We start from the raw sequence: 20,201 nt of genomic DNA, 5'->3' as shown, positions 1-20,201 counted from the left end.
CCACCCATCCCCCCTACCCCTCACCCAAAATTCTCTTATGAATAAAAAACAAATGTTTACAAACTAATGACCTAAATTAGAAACTTAAACCAGAGATGAAGAAAAATGAATGGCCAAGAAATGAGTGATCATCTCTCATTAGATAATTCCCTATTTAACCATCCTTCTATATAGTGCTTGTTCAACTCAAGATAACAAATAGAAAAAAAGCAATAAAATTTTGAGTGTCTAATATAAAATTAGCATAGGAATAAACAGACAATGAAAAATCTTAGTTAGATAAGTAGTAGTAGTAACATAACATACTTAATAAATAAAAGTAAACACTCTTTTACTTTATAAATACCTATCCCTTAGTCCAAAGTCTCTTCCATTTTCTGCATCTACAAAATCCTCTTCATATTATATACTAATTTGCAACCAAAAACTTAAATCTTCTCTTTCCTTTCCTTACAAGGTTAGTCATCAACTCAAAAATATTCAAATTCCCTTTGTTTTATCTATCAATTTTAAAACCATTTCTTGAATTAATATAGCTAAATATCATATGGGGTTAGGGATTTTAATCCAAATTCTTTATCTTTTTGTCTATGTAGAACAAAAAGCTCAAATCTTGATCAAGATTGTGTTTTTGTGACATTTTTTTTTTTTTTGTGATGTAGGTGAAGGAATGGACTTCCAAAGTGATCTAACAAGAGAGATCTCACCACAAAGGAAACTAGGAAGGGGGAAAATTGAGATCAAACGGATCGAAAACACGACGAATCGACAAGTGACATTCTGCAAGAGGCGCAATGGTTTGCTAAAAAAGGCTTATGAATTGTCTGTGCTCTGTGATGCTGAGGTTGCTTTGGTTGTCTTCTCAAGCAGAGGCAGACTCTATGAGTATGCCAACAACAGGTAATTAAATTTCATAAAGTTCTAATCTTTATGATTAAGTAATTAATACTATAGTACATTTTTTAAAATTAAATCATGACAAGTTTTTATATTTGAAGGTGAAGAAGGGTCCTTCTTGTTTTTCAATGTTTTTTGTCATTCTTTAAAGGGAATTTTGATTTATTTTTGGAAAGTTTGAATCTTTTATACATCTTATGATGATATATAAATGTTTAGGGAGATCTAAACTTAACTACTTGATCATATATATATAGTTGTGAAGTTTTTTTTAAAAGACTTTTGAGCAAAGATTGACTTTCCTTTCTTTTTTGTGTAAATATTTTTGTTACAATTTTGGTCTATTTGAGGGTAGTTTTTTTTTTTTTATGATCCCATTTTGTTGATAGACATGTAAGATGTATAGATCTGTTTGTTGTAAGAAAATAAGTGGAAATTTTGAGAAAGTACTCTCATCAGAACTCTTAGATCAGCATATACTTTCTTCCTCCGTTGCTCATAAAAAAAAAACACACACACACACAAAATGAAGGAAAAAAAGGTGTCAAATTTTAATTGGCTACAACAAAAAAAAATTCCTTAATTCTTGTTTTGTGATGAGATTAATATGACATGTATTGTTACACAACCAATCAAAATCAAGATTAGGGTTTTGTACTTCATTCACTACTAATAATATCAGTGAAAGAAGTACTCTTTTTTGTCATGAGTCAAACTTGCCCTAATTAGGGTTTTTTAAACTTATTTTTTGCTAGAAATATTATGACTATTTTTTTTTTTGCTTCTTAATTTATATTTGCCTTTCTGATAATCAAAATATCAGATATGGTAGAAAAATTAACCAATCAGAGTTCAAAAAGATTCAATTATAGACAAAAGTTGACATTCTTCTTCACTTGCTATTTGTTGAAATGTTTTACACCATTTAGGTAATGGGGTCATCAACACTCTACCTTTTTATTTTTTTACAAAAAATTGTTAAATGTGAGAGTGGTTGGTATAAGTTTTTTTTTTTCTCAGTTACAAGAATCTTTGGTCACGTCATACAAGATTTTACACTTGTTGACAAATTTGATGAGAAAAGACACATTATAGTAAATTAAAGGAATGGTTTTATTTCCCTTCTTTGATTTCTCTTTTAATTTCCAACTCTAATGGTGAAAACTCACACACAAAATTAATTTTTTTTTTGTTTGAGATATCTCAGTTTAATGCTTTCACAAAGGTTCTGTAGATGTTTGAACTTAAACAGCAAAGAAACAGAAGTTGTAAGAAAAGAGAAATTGTAAACCAATCAAATATTTTTTACTCAAACTAGGGTACACTTATTAGCTATGTTATATCAAATACTCCAAGCGGATCTTGTGCATAGATATATTTACGTAACTTTTTTTTTTTTTTTTTTTGAAAAAAAACAAAAAGTTACTGCCTATATTTCAATTTGTTTGTTGTACTTTGTTTTTAGTCTGTTTAAAAAAAATTCTCTATTCTTTTCTAATAACTCTTTAATTTCAACTTTCGTGCACATCACCACTACTAGAAAACATGAAATTTATGGGTAATCTTCATCTAATTGACGTTAAAAAGCTTCTAGTTGATTGATTCTTCTTACAAACCGTCGTTTATCTGTAGCTAAATGAAATTAACTGTTCATAGCTAATTCCTTGTTTTCTAGTACTGTATGTGTTTAAAATTACAAGATTAAACAATATTTTTGGTACATTTGACATTATTTTAACTTAAGACCCGAGATTTTTAAAAGTCATTTTCTATTTATTTTTTAAACGGTATATCAAGTTAAAACCAGACAAACAAATCAAAACGAGTGAAATAGTAATCAGGGGCGGAGCTAGGTGGGGGTTCGTGGGTTTAGACTTCGGACGAACCCAATAGCTTTTCCGTAGACTATATATTTTTACTAAAAAATTAAGTACATAACTTGTGAATCCCTAACAAAACGGATTGACAACTCAATAGATTTAGAATCCTCAAACTCCTAATATTGCTCAGCCTCTGAAAGTAATGTATGATAGGGATGAGAGATAGGGTGACCGTACAAGTTTTAATTGTGAGCCAATGAGAGAATTCTGCTGAAATATGAGACAGACAAGACTCTATCAAACTATTCACTTTACCTTACAATAAGATTGAAACAAAACCCTAGGTGGGTAAAAAACTATAGTTGATGGGTATTACCCAAGGAATAAATTATAATTATGACGTGGCAATAATCTGAACCGTTGAAAGATTGGACCAATCATGTTGTGGGAAATTGTGCCAGGTTGGCAGAGAGCAGCCAATCAGTAGCTCGAGGAAATTAAGGTAGTATAGCAGAGTAGGAAATGTGAGTCATTCCCTCAGTGTTTGGTTTTTATATTTATTTTGTTTCAGTCTTAGGTCTAAAAATTGATATACTAGAAAATATTGTATCAAATGTCATGTTTGAGTGGACACATTGAGTTTCTGACTCAAAACAATACTTTTTTTTTGTTTTTTTTTTTTAACTTTGCGTGTTGGCCTAAATTAGCAAGAAATAAATACTAAGTATTTGGATTTTCTTTACCTTTTGAAAAAAAAGGGAAGTGTTTTTTTTTTTTTTTTTTTTTTTTTTTTTTTTTTTTTTTTTTTTTTTTTTTTTTTTTTTTTTGTAAAAAAAAATTATTTTCAAAGTGAATAGGACATTTTTTCTTAAATTTTTTTAGGGGATTTACAAATTGATGTTTGGTATCTATTTTGAGGCCGAGTATATTCAAATTCGTGTCAGAAATTCTAATTTGGGAGGAGAAACAATACTCTCTTATCAAAGACGACTTTGTTTATCGGACCGATCAAAATTGAAAAGGATAGAATGAGTGTTTACCACTCCATCATAATTTTTAGTGGTTAGACGAAACAAACTTAAGAAGTGAAGAATAAGTTGGAAATTGAAATTTAATTAGCAACGTTTAATTCGTTGGTTTGTCATGTGTTTTCAAAATAATTGATATTTGTAGAAAAAACAAGTGAATGGGAAAAAGATATATAGATTTACTCTTTTTTAAATTTTAGGGAAAACAAAAGCAGTATTAGAAGTTATGAAGAGAGAAAATGGAGAAATCAAATATAATTATCTTCCTTAATCTCAACAATTCAAAAGGAATAAATGAATAATTAAGATGTATACATCCTTATTTCTTAGTAGCACAGAAAAATCCAGATTTTCTTGTCTTTCATGTTAGGGAGTTTCATCTGTCCTCTCTTAAATCTTGATTTTGATTTGATAGCCATGAAAGATTTAGTCATCTTATGGACATCTTAATTATGACCATCTTTTTTTTCCCACCCCTTTTTACTCCCTTGGCGACTCGAACTTGCAACATTCGGGTTGGAAGTGAGGGGTGCTTACCATCCGAGCAACTCCCTCTCGTCAATGACCATCTAATTTTATGTAATAATAAATATTGGAAATAGTATGTGATTATGTCTGTCAATAGACTAGTTTTTATGATTGAAAAGAAGCTATCAATCTAACATATATATATATATTCATGGTCTAGTGTGAAAGCAACAATCGAGAGGTACAAGAAAGCATGCTCAGATTCCTCAAACACTGGTTCAGTATCCGAGGCCAATGCTCAGGTATAATTTCATACACCGGAAATATTCTTCTTTTTCGTGGAATTACTCTGGATATATCGTTGAAATATTCTTCTTCTTTTGTAATAAAGGACCAATACTAATATCGGCAACTATTATACTACTATAAAACTTGAAAAAAGTTTACTACTCTCTTTGTCTCAGTTTATGGGGCTTAATTGGAGTTTCATGATTTAAACTTACAAACTTTGATGGTGAATTTCGACATATAAATATTTTAAAATATGTAAAAAGTACTACAGATCACAATAATTAACTACTTATAATACTTAAAAGGAATAAACATTGAGAAATTTTGATAAAAAATAAACTTGATTGACTCTCGAAATTCCAACTATTTTGTGTTAGTAAGGACTAGGAGAGTAGTAGAAATAACATTAGGGATGCATAGGTTTTCAAGTCTTGCCAAATTATTACAAACACTAGTTGAAAACAATTTTCACAAACCTTATTCGTAATTTTTCTGCCAAAGAAATTGGAAGAGTAATTTTTTTAATTATAAATTTTCCCATGTCTGGGGTGTTATATACCGGAATATGAATACAAGAGAGGGGCTTGGCCTTACCTCCGAATATAACACAAGGATATAAATTTATCCTTCAAATAAGAGGGCAAAAGAAGCTATCTTAAACCGTCCAACCCTCGTCAAAAGAACAACCTAACTGGCCAACTAACAAAAAAGTTTGCCTCGTCATATTTTAACCTTATAGAAGGCATTTGTCTCTTGTCCAGTTGGAATGGACCCCTAACCCCCATCGGAAGTTGCTGATATGTGTCATAATAGGCCTCATTCTGATTGCTCGCGGCTAATTTATAATCATGATTTGTATGATTTTAATTTTTTTAAACTTAGTGATCTTATATACGAATATCATTTATGTGACTACGAAAGTTTTTCATTAAAAATTTTTTTGAAAGCGTGCCATTCTTTTATAAACAAACTAATAAGAAAACCGTGTCAAGCAAAGTGGAATATATGGAGGGAGTAATGGACTTCCCTTTTCTCATCTTTACTCACTCCAATCCTATTTTACTTGTCATATTTGCAGAAACTTTTGTAACAAAATGGTACCTGGCTTCTGATGTGTTTCACTGAATAAACTATATATTTTAAAGTCCCCCTCCAATACTTGTATCCTTTAGTTTGAAGTTTTTATGGACGTGGTAGGGGTCTCGCCAAACACCATCACCTTCGAGGAGTATAGTTTGAGAGGCTAAAGAGGGTTCATCTGAATCCCCTTTGCCGAAAATCACATTAACACACCTTGGTGGAAAATCGTATTAAATTTGTCATTGCACATACATAGGTCTTTTTTTTAACAATATGTGGCATACATTACAAGTTGGCTCTTATGGTAACTGTAAAAATGTTGTTCAATCAATCGCAGTATTACCAGCAAGAAGCCTCCAAACTGCGTGCACAAATTGGAAATCTGCAGAACCAAAACAGGTGAAGTTTTTAGTGTTCTTTATCTTTTCCTTTAACAATTCCATGTGTTCTTTTTGTACTATACACATATTGTTTTCAGTTTAACCTTAACTGCATTGGTTCAGGAACATGCTGGGTGAATCTCTTGGTTCAATGAACAGCAAAGAACTGAAGAGTCTGGAACAAAAAATTGAAAAAGGGATTAGCAAAATCCGATCCAAAAAGGTACTTAAATTAGTAACATTGCTGTTTTCTGATGAAATTTTCAATTTTCTACTAACTATTCTGATGGTATGAAATGAGCTTAAATGAACAAATGATATAATTCATATAGCAAACCCCAACTTATTTGGGACTGAGACGTTGCTATTGTTTTGATGAAAATTACAATTTCTAGTTTCTAACATTTGACTGATCTCAAACTACAGAATGAGCTGTTGTTTGCTGAAATTGAGTATATGCAGAAGAGGGTAAGTCATAGTACAATCTTTCATCTAGTTAATTTTCATTTCAAGTTAATCGATCCATTTTCGGTCATATAATGTTTTCTATTTTCATGCCAAAATTGTAACATAATGGACACCAGCAGGAAGTTGATTTACACAACAACAATCAGTACCTGAGAGCAAAGGTCCATTTGTTTCTCTATTTAGTACTATTGTAGTTGACTTTAAGTGCATCTGAACTACCCATAGTCGTCTATTACATACTTGCACTCAATAATCAATCAATTCATTTACGTACTAATTTATTCTGCAGAAACTCATTGGTTTTGTTTTTGTGAATAAAATTAAACAGATTGCTGAAACTGAGAGAGCTCAGCATCAGCATCAGCAGATGAACTTGATGCCAGGGAGTTCATCAAGCTATCATGAGCTTGTGCCTCCACCTCAGCAATTCGATACTCGAAACTATCTACAAGTTAATGGATTGCAAACCAACAACCATTACCCTAGACAAGACCAACCCCCTATTCAACTAGTGTGAGTTTTACTCTTTTTTTTATATAAACATCGTGCTCAGTCAAACTAAGACATAAAATGAAACGGTACTAAAGGTATCTTCTTCTTTTTTCTTTTTGTTGAACAGCTAATGTGCTTGAGAGATGGTCTTCTTTCTGATGTGATCTACATATAATCCACAAAAGAAGACTACTATTAAGCTTGAAGACTATTGGAACTGAAGATGATCAACTTAAGTATGTATACCATATTATATTAATTACTTGTTGCATGAGCTAAGACTCTTGAATATTGTATGTTAATTAAGTGGGCATGTATTTTTTTGCTTGGTGTACTTCCTTTTCAGGCAGTAAACTATGAAGAATTATGCTTGTTATATTAAGTTCATAACTGTTTTTCTGTCCAATTATGTTGCTTTTATTTTGTGCTAATTTGGATCTCTTCACTTTCCTTTAATTATTACATTTTTTTGCATTCAACTTCATATAATACATACTTCCTCTCCTTCTTTCTCATTTTATGTGACACTCTTTCCTTTTTAGTCCGTTCCAATCTTCTAACCATATTAGTTGATTGTTAATTTCATATATTTTTGGTGAACGTGTCTACGTTAATATCATCCACATCAATAAAATCCATCAAAGGACCCAAATTGATTGATAAATTATTTCGTCTTACATGATAAATTCATACTCTTTGAGAATCAGCTATATGGAAATCTTCTTTGAACAAATGTTTGGGATATCTTCACTTAAGGGCCACGACTACACAATTTTGAACTGCACAGTTGTCCAAAACTCCAGAATTTATATTTGAATTTCAGCACATTGTACTGGACTTTCACTTGTCAAAGCTTCCATCTCCAGCACCCTGTGTTGGAGTTTTCCGTGGTTAGCTCAAAATACTTTTGTCCAAATATTGTTTCCGCCTTAAAAAAATGACTATATATCCCTCAATTACATGTCAAGCGCTAGTTAAATATTAACAAGAGGTCCAAAATTAGTCTTGTTAAAACAGACAAATATGCCATAAACATGAGGAACTAGCGTTTAGTTGCGAAATATTGGAACTAGTGTCCTTCATCAAAATTTAAATAAAATCAATAGCAGATGGTATCAGGTATCCTTCATCCAAGACAATTTTACTGCAAACAATATATAGAACTCACAAGTTATGTGCAAAGCAATCAAGTTTAAGCTCTTTTTTTTTTTAAAACACCATGTTAATAAGATTAACAAAAATTACAGAGCCAGAGGGGGACATGGCAACCTAACCTCCGGACACAAAAAGAGCGCATACAGTGGAGTTAATACTCCTAAGAGATCTTGTCTAAGACATACAAGTAACCAATAGCTAGATTTAGCCTAAGCATACTAGCATCAAGTTTAAGCTCTAATTAATCATTTTGACTCATATTTGAAGGATCAATTACATTTATACAAAATGAGGTAGCAGAATAGTGTTTATCTAAGGATTGGGATAAGTTATACATGCCTAATCCTGGGATTAGTTTTAGGATGAATTTATCCCATGTTTGATAGGGATAAAATCACAGGATCTGGGAATGTAGTGTTACTTTTATCCCGCGTTGATGGTGGGATGACTAATCCCTGGATAACTTGATCCCTAACTAAACAAGCCCTAAAGTCTATATTATTTAGAGCTGAGCCAACTGACTAATGTCAAAAGGATAGACATCAGTGGATAGAAGAGCAGTGTAAGCTCTTTCAGCAGTGACCTTATTTGGAGCTTCTGAGGGGTGAAAACCATCCCAAAAATAATGTGCTGCTCTATCACTGCATACACCTCCTCCATGTTTGCACTGCCCTTCACCTATAGTGCCCGAAATTTCGCAGCAGGGCTCACGTAGTTTTGTTATACCTGCAATCAAAATTTAGCTAAATATGAGGGCACGATGATTATATTCACCACAAATAACATTCTATATACAAGTGTACGATGAGAGCCAAATCTAGGAAGAGTTGTTCTATGTACATATAACAGCATGATCAAAGAGTCAGAGTCACTCTGAATCAACTAACTCTAGATCCTTAATTCAACTCTGGTTGTGAAATGTTTTAACATACCGATGGATGAAGGATCTGGTACTGCAATGCTTGTAGAATTTATGTAGCTGAACTTTGCGTTGGGCAAACTACTGTTGAGATCATCGATCATAGGTTCAAGCTTGTCAGAGAATTTTCGAACTGCACTATCTATAGAGTTGATGCAGACAGAGTCCCCTGTCCCATACAAATCGAGTTCTGATGGAACACAGCCTATGCCTCCTAGACCGAAGACAACAACTTTTCTTGCTCCGTAAAGGTACAAAGTCTGTGGAGTAAAGTTAGTAAGTAATCTGTAAACAAGAAAACTAAATTAGAGGAATTGATTAACGGAAACTTCATTTGTACCTTTAATTGTTCTGAGTATTGCTGAATTAGGATTGAAGCAAACTGTTCTGGATTGTACATATGGCTCGACGAGTACAACTGAGGCAGCAAATAGTTATTGATATAATCATTGTTACCCATTCCAACAATGTATATACATTTGCTTAGATACTCCTTAGTTAAGGTCTTGTTTCCAAGCAGAGTAGACATGCGAGAAATTGTCACGTTGTGATTTCGCAATTGCCTATTCAAGCTGATTCTATCTCCCTGAACAATGAGAAACGGTAGAAGTCTTTTTATTGTCATTAATCTAAACACAAAAAAAATGCTCGTCCTAGACGAGGGACATGATGAAATGTACGATTACCACATGAATTGCTGTTTCGTCAAGAATTCCAGCCGCACCAGATGCATAGTTCACTCCCCTAAACATATCCACACCCTTCACAGTAGCGAATGGCTCAATATACTTATCGAAACCCAACAGTTCAGCTGCAAATATAGGAATACATTCAGTTAGGATCCACCAAATCATAAGTAGTAGTTTAGAAATATTCAATTAAAGTATGTTGTTTGTATATCACTAAAGAGTTGCTTAAGTTAAAGCATTACTATGAAAACAGAAACATTTTTTCTAGAAAAATAAGTTAGTTCAGAAAATGATAAAAATGACTTAGTTAACAGAAATAGGAAAAACAAGTTCCACAAGCGGCATTTCACATTAATCTGTATCATCCCCAACTTTCAACACACCTCATCTTCGTCCCAACTCACATAGCCCCCATATTCACTACCAGACATCCTCTACCTCTCTACCTCCACCGCCACCTCCTATACTTGATTCTCATTTTCCTTCGTACCGAACATACCCTTATTAAGGGACCACATTAGAAAAAGAGAGAATAAACAACAAGAAGAAGAAGTTAGGACAAACCAAGGAAATCTGCTACATTCCGGCCATTGGTGAATCTACCAGTAGGACCATCAGGAAAATCAATTCCATAAGGTGGATAATTCGCCTTTGCAGCAGTGAGGAGATTATTGTTATTTCCATTATCAAATAAAGAATCACCCATAACGAACAAACAGGGCACCTGTTGTTCACCTTTAACCAACAAGGGTTTTAAATTCATACAAATTAGCAATGTAATCACCTTCGCAAACCATACAATGAAGCCACTATTAGCCATTAAAGGAAAAGAATAGTTAAAATCAAAACTATCAGTGATAAAGAAATTTCTTCAATCAAAAAGATCTGATGCAATTTTTTTTAGTAGCTGGATGTGGGCCAAAGGCATAACCAGCATTTGGAAAATGAAACATATTTAGGGGGCATTTAGCCCTGAAATGCTTTTTCTCTTCCTTTTTTTTTTTCGAGTTAAATTTCAAAAAGTAAAATAGTTGTAAGTAAAAAATTACTATCTCAAAAGTATTTATATATAATTTAACAAAAAACTTCTCATGTGAATAGAATTGAGTGGGGAGTGAGGGTTCGGAGGTGGGATGGCCAAAGGATTGGGTATTGGAGATACTGGATGGGCAGGAAAGAGATAATGAACTTGAATTATTACTTAAGAAATTATTTCTTTTACTCTAATTAGAAAAATTATTTTGGCCATATAAAAGAAACTTATTTTTCTAAAATATTATTTTGACCAACCAAATATGAGTAAATTGATTTTTTGACATAGAGCAGGACTCAAAAATAACCAGTATACGAATCTAGAAGAAAGCAAGAGGAAGTTGAAGGTTCTTACCATATAATCACCGACAACGGTGGATAGCCGGAGATCCTCATCTTGCCGGCGGACACGAACGTCACAATCGCCGGTTGCTGTCTGTCATAATTGAAACTCAACGCTCCCGAAGAAAAGTGATAAGGAACTGTGATTGTACTTGTATTTTAACGTCGTCAACAACATAGTCCCACATGTAATACACAAATTTTATTACTATTTTAAAAATGCAAAAATACGACAAACTCACATAAAAAACTAGTAAATTATATTATAAAGTAGTTTACTGAAAAACTTTATTTTAAGTGATTTTTTTTTAAATCTCAAAGTTAATGAACTTAAATTTGAGGACTCAAAAATATAAGAATTAGGTCACCTAACTTATCAGAAAAAAAAAGATTCCAGACAATCATGTAAGATACGCAATAAAAGTATTTTTTGTCATTTATCAAAGATAAAAATTACTTTGTGTCATTTACCAAATTAAAGCAATATCAATTTAATAATTTTACGGTTAGTTTGGTATGAGGGAAAAAAACAAGTAATTTTGAAATTAATTTTATATTAAATTTATTTTATATTTCATCGAGAAAAAATTGCAATACAACTTATTTTATTTAAGATTATAATATTATTTTTATTTCATATTTAGAGTGAAATAATAATCCTGAATAACTAATCTTAAGATAATTAGTTTTAAAATAATTTTGTTTTCCAATCAAACGAACCCTTGATGTTAGGTGGACTAAGCTTATAAAGAGAGCGTTGATAGGTATGGCGGGATATGAAATTAGAATTGATTGAATTTTTGAACTAGCAATTCCCATTTTTTTGGGTCGTGAAAACTAATTTCGAATTTGCTTATTAGATCGTGAATAGTAAAAAACACTGATTTAAACTTGTAAAATTATTTTTGTATATGAGATATTTTCCTCTAAACATTTGTTTAATTTATAGATTTTTTATATTATTTTTGTTCATCCTTTATTAAAAAAATGTCATATATTTTGCTTTGTAACGGATTACAAAATCAAACCTCACAAACCATGAATTACATTTGAATATAAAATAAGTTAAAACTATTATATTCTTATATTTGTGTTATAATCTAAACTATGAGTAATTGTAAGTTCGTTTGCAGTTCGGTATATGTCGTAGCAATATTTTGATAATTTTTAAGTAGCTTATTGAATCTGAATATCAAATTTAAAAAAATAAAAAATTAAACACCATATCGTAAATTAAAATATCAAATATGAAATACAATTTATTAAAGCTTATATTTGATAATTTAGTATATACCAATTATATGTATTTTTTTTAATTTTTAATTTTTTTAATTTTCTTAATACCAATTATATGTATATTCAGGTGATCTTTAATTTTTATCAACTAAAAGTTCAATCGTGCAAAAATTACTTCCACTCATCTAAAATTTAAAGGAAAAACTACCTAATTAGACATACTTCAATGTCATATCTACTTCTATATTTTTAAAATATTACGTATCATACCACTAATTAAGATTTTTCTACGTATCTTACACTTAGATACATGTATGCTACCAAATACATAAAAATAGGAAAGAGGCGAACGAGATTCATATGTATCTCAAATACATGTGAATCTCACTAGATACATGTATCTGGAGTGATTCGCATGTATCTGGGATACCAGATACATGAGAGAGTGGAGATCGAGATGGGAGAGAGGCAAGCGAGATTTGCCATGTATCCCAAATACATGCGAATCCACTTGGATACAATGTACCTAGAACAAATTACACCTAAATTTGACCTCATGTATCTGATATATATGTATCTGGATGTATCTTGAGGAGCCAAAATCTGGTAAGATACGTAATATTGCCAACTAGAATGTATTTAATTAATTAGCTCCTAAACTAGTGGGATTTACGTAACTTCTCCAAAATTAAATACCAGTTCATTTGGAGGACAATTCGTGTGCAAAAATTACTTCCAATATTCCTATTGCTTGGTAGAACATGATATTTCTTTCTTTACTATACGTATAATACAAGCTCATGGACCGTAAATATTAGAGTATTTTTATTGGACAATTCTTGAAAATATATGGGTAATATAAGCTCAAACCTAACATAACACGCCAAATATAAAAACTATGACAAAAGTATTGAAGAAAATTTTACAAATTTATTTTTCTAAAGGTGATATCTAGTGTGAAATGTCAGTTTGATTCGATTTCAATTTAATAAATTTTTTTAATTAATATAAAACCAAACTAAATATTGTCATTTTTTTCTTTATTCAACACCACACAAAATTAAATCAAATCATAACTTGACACGAACACATGTTAAAGAGACCCAATCTTAAATGGTTTTTGGTTGGATTTGATGTCTAATTGGTCTCCATTTAGCACTCATTATAATTGCATTAAAGGTAACTTGTACTAGTCTACTCAAAAATAGTAATATCTACCCAACGTCACTAACACGCAAGAGGAACTTTTGATACTTCTTCAAGCTAATGTGTCAAAATTGCAAAAGACTTAATTATGCACCATTAGAAATCAACATCGATCAACTCAAATATTGTCATTCATGTCTTAAATAATATCACATATAATAGACACATTTATTTAATGCTTGACAAAGCTACACATAAAAGTTAATAAGTTTGATCGAACACACAAGCTCTTAGCTCTACATTAGCTCCACCCCTGATTGTCCCAACTTATTTAGAGCTAATGTACTAGCTGCCAAGTGGCTAATATCAAAAGGATAAGCATCAGTGGGTAGAAGAGCAGTGTAAGCTCTTATAGCAGTGACCTTATTTGGAATTTCTGTTGGGTGAAAACCATCCCAAAAATAATGTGATGCCCTGTCACTACATGCACCCCCTCCATTACTACATTGCCCTTTAGCTATGACGCTCGAAATTTCACAGCATGGCTCAGCTAAATTTGTTAAACCTACAACCAAATAATAACGTATAAAAAATTCTTTACACTAGCTGTATAGTTCAATTTATGTTGAAGTAACGTTATGTTTAATAAACATACCGATTTGTGCTGGATCTCCGATAGCAATGCTTGTTAGATTGATGTAGATGAAATTCGCGTTGGGTAAATTATTGTTGAAATCATCGATCATTGGTTTAAACTTGTCCGCGAATTTTTGAACTGCACTATTTATAAAATCGACACATATTGTGTCTTTTGTTCCATACGAAGCTAATTCTGCTGGAATACAGCCTAAGCTACCTACACCGAAAACAGCAACTTTTCTTGCTCCGTAACGATACAATGTCTAAAATGGATCGAAACATGTTAGTTATAATGAGTGTATATATATATAAAAAATGTTAAATAAGAAGTGATTTATTCATGATTTGTACGTACCTTTAATTGTTTTGAATATTGTTGCATTAGGATTGTAGCATATTTTTCTGGCTTGTACAAATGACTTGATGGGTAAAATTGAGGCATCAAGTAGTTGTTGATGTAGTCATTGTTGCCCATTCCAACAATGTATATACATTTGCTTAGATAATCCATAGTTAAGGTTTTATTTCCAAGTAGAGTAGACATGTGGGAAATTGTCACTTTGTGATTTCTCAATTGCCTGTTCAAGCTGATTCTATCTCCCTAACAAAATTATAAACAGGCAAAATGAAATGAGTCCTTTTAGTTTTTTTTCTTGTCAAGTTCTCACGGGGCGTGTATTATTATTAGGCGAAGAAAAAAGGATTCATGAATTTCTATTTGAGAGATCTTTATTTTTACGCATAACTCATTTGAAAATACTATTTTTTAAAAATTTAATTTGTAAGTGGTAATAAGAGAACATTTTCATCGGAAAAAAATGGTCATTTAGGCTTTAGTTCTTCTTAATTAGTTTGATAAATATTGTTTTAAGTGGCTAATCTTTGCCTAGTCTATGAGAAATAATTAATTTTTGGTGTCTATTTTGCCAAACTACCTATAGTATAGGGTGTTTAGCGACGTAAATACCAAAATTAAATTTTTTTTATGATGTGTGTTTGTGGATTTGACGTGAAAATAAAGAAATTTCGATTTTCAGGTTGATGTCACAATTTAAATAAACTAGTAGAACCTTTTTTGTAAGTAAAAATTGTGGTCGAAGCCCTACTATTTGCACAACAACAAGAAATCCAACTTTTACTTCGAAATTATATTTATTTTTTTCTAACTTCAACGTCAAACGTTCTTTGAAAACTCAAACGAGAATGAAATTTAGAATATTGTTAGACCACGTTTGACAAAAAAAAAATGACTGGACTCGACATGTGCGTAGTCTTATTATCCTACACCATTAAGTAGAGGTCTCGATTGAGCCCTGCGAAGAAACTCATGGTAGGAGTGGCACCTTTCCCCTTTAATGGCCGTATATGTAGAGCAAATTTGAATTAACTGAGTTAGTAAATTCTGAATATAATTATCTCAAATGGTTATATAGTATGCATGAAAAATATGTGGTGGTATTTTACCAAATGTATTCCTGACTCATCACGAATTCCAGCTGCACCAGATGCATAATTTACACCTCTAAATATATCCACACCCTTCACTGTGGAAAATGGCTCAATAAACTTATCAAAACCCAATAATTCAGCTGCAAATATAGGAAATAAAAATATATTCAGTACGATATAATCTCTACCACATTGTAAACAATATTTATAATATTAAATGAAAGTACGTTATATTTGTACCATTACTAAAATATTGTTAATTAATTATCCCTATGAAAATAATGTCAACATATTTAGATATTCAATAAAACTATGTCTTACGTACCGTATTACCACAAAATGCTACTACACCTAAGAGAGTTTCTCTTATTCGTATTATGTACCGTCTACCGGAGCAATGTTTTATATATATATGTAATGTTAACAATGTATTGACTAATTCAGATTGAAGGGTGATATAATTAAAATCGTCTATTTTTCATGCGTACGTACCGTATTATATATCCATAGTAATTAGCAGTGGCGGAGCCAGAATTTTTAATAAGGGGTTCAAAATCTGAAGAAATAGGCACACGAAGTAGCCGATGGGGGTTCAACATCTACTATATATACGTAAATATTCTTTTAACCAATTATAAATAATATAATTTTCCGCCGAAGGAGGTTAAGGTGGCTCCGCCACTGGTAATTAGCAGCAATTATATTACTAATAAATAATAAAAGAAGCATAAAATTAAAGAATAAAAGGAGGAGGATAAGAAGTTAGAACCAAGAAAATCTGCTGAATTTTTTCCATTGGTGAATCTACCAGTAGGACCATCAGGAAAATCAATTCCATAAGGTGGATAATTAGCCTTTGCAGTAGTGATGAGATTATTATTATTTCCATTATCAAATAAAGAATCTCCCAAAATGAACAAACAAGGCACTTGTGGTTCACCCTTTACCATTACTAAAAATGGCCTAAAGTTGATCATCAATATAGTAGTCAATAACACAAACCATAATTTTAATCCACTTGCCATTAGAAGAAAGATAGAATAAATTAAAAGGTAGCTAAAGTTAGAAGGAGAGGAATGATAAAAATCAAAAACTATTGGAGCTATATATAGGGAAAATAAGAGTGGATATAAATAATTTCCTTTTAACACAAATTAAATTTAAAAAATGTAGGATGCACCATGCCAAATTATGGTGGACCACAAATGAACTAATAATCCAAGTTTGACTTAATGAAAATTGGTTTTTAGTAAGTTGATGTGTGGGGGGTAGGGGGCATAACCAACAGGGAGATATTGTCATCTTTCCTTTTTTTGGCCAGACATTTAAATTTTAATTAAAACCAACGTCCCTTCATGTAAATATCAAGAAAGTGTAAATCAAAATTAAAATATGCAAGAAATCGATAAAACACTTGATTTTGATTTCATAGTAGGAGATTTCAATGTTTGAACTGATTGGTATTTGGCAAAAGCTCAAAATCTTAACTATTTGACGTTCTATTAGTTCCTTCCTTTTAATTTAGTAATTGTGTACTATTATCGATTGCTTCATTTGCTTTGAATATATCTTGCACTTTGTATTAGACCATGTGCTTTGATTTTTTTCTTTTCTTTTGAGCCGAAGGTACATCTATATATCTAGAACCTAGGGCTCAACTTGCTATTATGGCACATTATATCATTGGGTCATGTTTCAATTTCTTCTTCTTCTTTTTTTTAGCCGAGGGCCTATTTAAAACTTAAAGATTCAATTAAATCCGGATTAGCGCATAGCAGGGAATAAACTGTTCTTTCCCTAAACCTTGTATTACCATGTACACATGCATAATAATCATGTTGTTCCTTGTAAAAGATTCCAAATCATCCCGACTAGACAAGTAACTTTATTAGTTATAATTTATAACTTTTGCTTTTATTCTTTGTGATATATGACTCGACATATGTCACAAAGGGCTGATTTATTTTACTATTTCTTTTTTTGAACTGCTTTGATATATTTGTTTTTTAATTGAGAGTCAATTGAAAATAGTTTTTCTACCACCAAAGGTTACTATTATCCCCTAATCTTCATTATGGAATTACACTAAGTATGTTATTGAGATATATGACCATCATATACATTTAATTAGGAGTGTGCATGGTCGGGTTGGTTCGAATTTTTCAAATATCAAACCAAACTATTTGTGTCGGATTTTTAAATCTATAAACCAAACCAATAAAACTCGAGTTTTTCAACCTCGGGTTTTTTCTGATTTTTTCAGGTTTTCGGGTTTTTTCCGGTAAAGTATTCATACAAACATATAATTTACTTGTATTTCAAATATTTCTTCAACCCTACCAAAATACAACTATCTATGGTGTTTCTTAAGAAAATAACACAAATAATGATATGATTAATGACACTAAAATATTCAAAATAATAATAATGAAATCGCGTAAAACAAATATTGCAAATTAACAAGTCATAACGAAAATGATCATAATTTAAAAGTACTAAATCATGCTAAAAAAAGTTTAATAAGTATTAGTTACATGACTAAATATTAAAGGAAATTAAAATTAGATTATGTATTTTAATTGTCTAAACCAATGTAAAACCAAAAAACAAATATTCAATATTATTGTCATTCTTAATGTTAAATTGATTTTCTTTTCACATTAGTATTAATTTGATTTTGATTTAAGTTTTATTATAATTACCAACATCTGTGGACTATAATCTTTATCGAACCATTCAAAATTCTAAGTTTTAAACTTGAAATAATACATTAAAAAGATAAAAACTATAGAAAAAGTATAAGAAATATTTAAAAATTAATATCAAAGTAAATATTTTTTATGTATAAAATGAAATTTTAAAATTATATATATAATGTCAGGTTGATTTGATCTCGGGTTGATTTTTTTTAGTTAAAACCAAACCAACCCAAATATAGTCGGGGGTTTTTTTAACACCAAACCAAGTCAAACCAACCACTAGTTGGATTCTTTTTTGGTTTGACTCAATTTACGATTTGGTTCAGTTTTCAGTTCGATTTTGTACACCCCTACATTTAATCTTCAATGAAATAAAATGTGTGGTTTTGCCCTTCATGTGTAGAAAATATAACTATTTATATACTATTAAAACAGTTTCCTACTACATCCTCATTAATGGTAAACCTTCTAAACCCTTTGCAGCTAGAATAGGGGGATCCATTCTCCTTTTCTATTTGTATTGGTAATGAAATATCTGAGTAGACTGTTGAAGTAACTATCTTATTATTCCCGACCTGGGGTGAAATCATAAGTTAAAATTTCTAACTTATAAATAAAAATTTATAAATTCATACAAACAGACTCTTATAACTTATAATTTTTTATTTATTTTTGTTATTTTAACTTAAACGTGGATGTTTAAAAGCGTTTTCTTCCTATCTTTATTCAAATACTACAAATATGCTTAAAAGTTATGCCGTCATAAAATCACCTAAAATAAATCAATTCAAACAGAGTCTAAAACCTTCATAAAAAAAACTTTTAAGCCAAAGTCACAATCATCTTTTTATAGGTGGGCCTTGATTTGATATTTGAACAACCAGGATGGACCTGATCTCATATGGGGAACGCCTTTATCGTGTGTGAAATCTGTATTATTCGAGTATGATGACAAATCTCCTTGGCACAAACAATCACAAGTTGTCATAATACGGAGAGATAAATCACATGTTATGAAAATAATGACTCAAAATTGTACTTTGAACTATTCGAAATTGCTCTTGAACTATTCGAAATAGCTCACATGTCAGCTCCAACGACAAATATAACGTTTTAAGGACATTTGTGGTTCAAAACATAGATAACAAGAGTAATTTTGATACAAAAAATAAACAGAAGGTATATATGAGCTTTTTCGAATGGTTTAAAAGTAATTTTGATCCTTAAAATATCTAAAACGGTTATTATCAAAAACTTGTACTGCCATTTATTATCTTATATATATCTTAGGTGGATGTCATGTCCCAGTTTTGTTCAAGTAAAACTAGAAATATTTAGAGATTGGTGGGTATTATTTGGATAAATTTCTACTTTACATGATTATGTAGTGAGGACTTTAGTCTATAATTATACTAAAAATATTTTGCCCAGTTGGTCTTCAACAGTACAAAAACGTACTATGATTTAGTGCGAGAATTAGTAAAAGTGCGTCTATTAAGTATGCAAATTAGAAGACATGTATAAACTAATTTAGGAAGTTATCATAATTATTTCTTTCGTTTCGTATTAGTTGATCATTTATCTTTTTACAGGCATATTAAGAAATTATGAATAAGAAGATAATTTTATTAAGTGAAAATTTCATATATAACATATATTATAGTATTATTTTCGAGCTATAGCAGTAGAGTTTCAGTTTCAAGTTATAGCATTTAAAATTTCAGGTTTTAACAAATTCACCAAAAAGAGAAATGTTTTATTAATTGGAAAAAACTGTAAAAAATAATAATAAATAAACAAAATTGTTTTTTTTAAACGGAATTAAAAAACAATAAATTAAAAGACTGAATTTGTGGGCTGTTATTTAATTTGAAATTATTATAGATAATTAATGATTAGCACTAAATAAGGAATCAAAACAAATTAACATTACCTTTTATCCTTAATTAACTCAATTTCGTTAAAATTAAA

The 20,201-nt window shown here is 30.8% G+C and overlaps 3 protein-coding genes across 5 annotated transcripts; 1 reads left to right on the top strand and 2 right to left on the bottom strand.

Annotated features, from left to right (window-relative positions):
* Positions 1-365: 365 nt before the first annotated feature.
* On the top strand, positions 366-7,330 carry LOC102586087 (floral homeotic protein AGAMOUS). 3 transcript variants are annotated; one of them, XM_006358005.2, is made up of 9 exons: positions 366-457; positions 663-900; positions 4,434-4,515; positions 5,922-5,983; positions 6,088-6,187; positions 6,391-6,432; positions 6,552-6,593; positions 6,761-6,945; positions 7,052-7,330. In XM_006358005.2, the coding sequence occupies exons 2-9, from the start codon at positions 671-673 to the stop codon at positions 7,053-7,055; spliced, it is 747 nt and encodes a 248-aa protein (XP_006358067.1). In that variant the 5' UTR covers positions 366-457; positions 663-670; the 3' UTR covers positions 7,056-7,330. The 3 variants fall into 3 exon arrangements, with proteins under 3 accessions (XP_006358067.1, XP_006358066.1, XP_006358069.1); XM_006358004.2 differs by having other exon boundaries at positions 6,549-6,593; XM_006358007.2 differs by lacking the exon at positions 6,552-6,593.
* Positions 7,331-8,137: 807 nt separating this feature from the next.
* On the bottom strand, positions 8,138-10,649 carry LOC102585753 (GDSL esterase/lipase At1g29670-like). The gene is made up of 5 exons (XM_006358003.2): positions 10,252-10,649; positions 9,685-9,809; positions 9,339-9,584; positions 9,012-9,258; positions 8,138-8,805 (listed from the first exon to the last, which is right to left on the bottom strand). Exons 1-5 carry the CDS (start codon positions 10,505-10,507, stop codon positions 8,582-8,584), a joined length of 1,098 nt encoding a protein of 365 aa, XP_006358065.1. The 5' UTR covers positions 10,508-10,649; the 3' UTR covers positions 8,138-8,581.
* A 2,957-nt stretch (positions 10,650-13,606) lies between these two features.
* On the bottom strand, positions 13,607-16,607 carry LOC102585414 (GDSL esterase/lipase At1g29670-like). Its single transcript, XM_006358002.2, has 5 exons — positions 16,301-16,607; positions 15,547-15,671; positions 14,438-14,683; positions 14,099-14,345; positions 13,607-14,008 (listed from the first exon to the last, which is right to left on the bottom strand). Exons 1-5 carry the CDS (start codon positions 16,554-16,556, stop codon positions 13,740-13,742), a joined length of 1,143 nt encoding a protein of 380 aa, XP_006358064.1. The 5' UTR covers positions 16,557-16,607; the 3' UTR covers positions 13,607-13,739.
* Positions 16,608-20,201: the final 3,594 nt, after the last annotated feature.

Source organism: Solanum tuberosum, unplaced genomic scaffold (assembly GCF_000226075.1).
Source record: "Solanum tuberosum cultivar DM 1-3 516 R44 unplaced genomic scaffold, SolTub_3.0 scf00265, whole genome shotgun sequence".
Lineage (NCBI taxonomy): Eukaryota > Viridiplantae > Streptophyta > Magnoliopsida > Solanales > Solanaceae > Solanum > Solanum tuberosum.
Note: the sequence above shows the minus strand (reverse complement) of the source record. Positions and strands in the feature narration are given on the sequence as shown.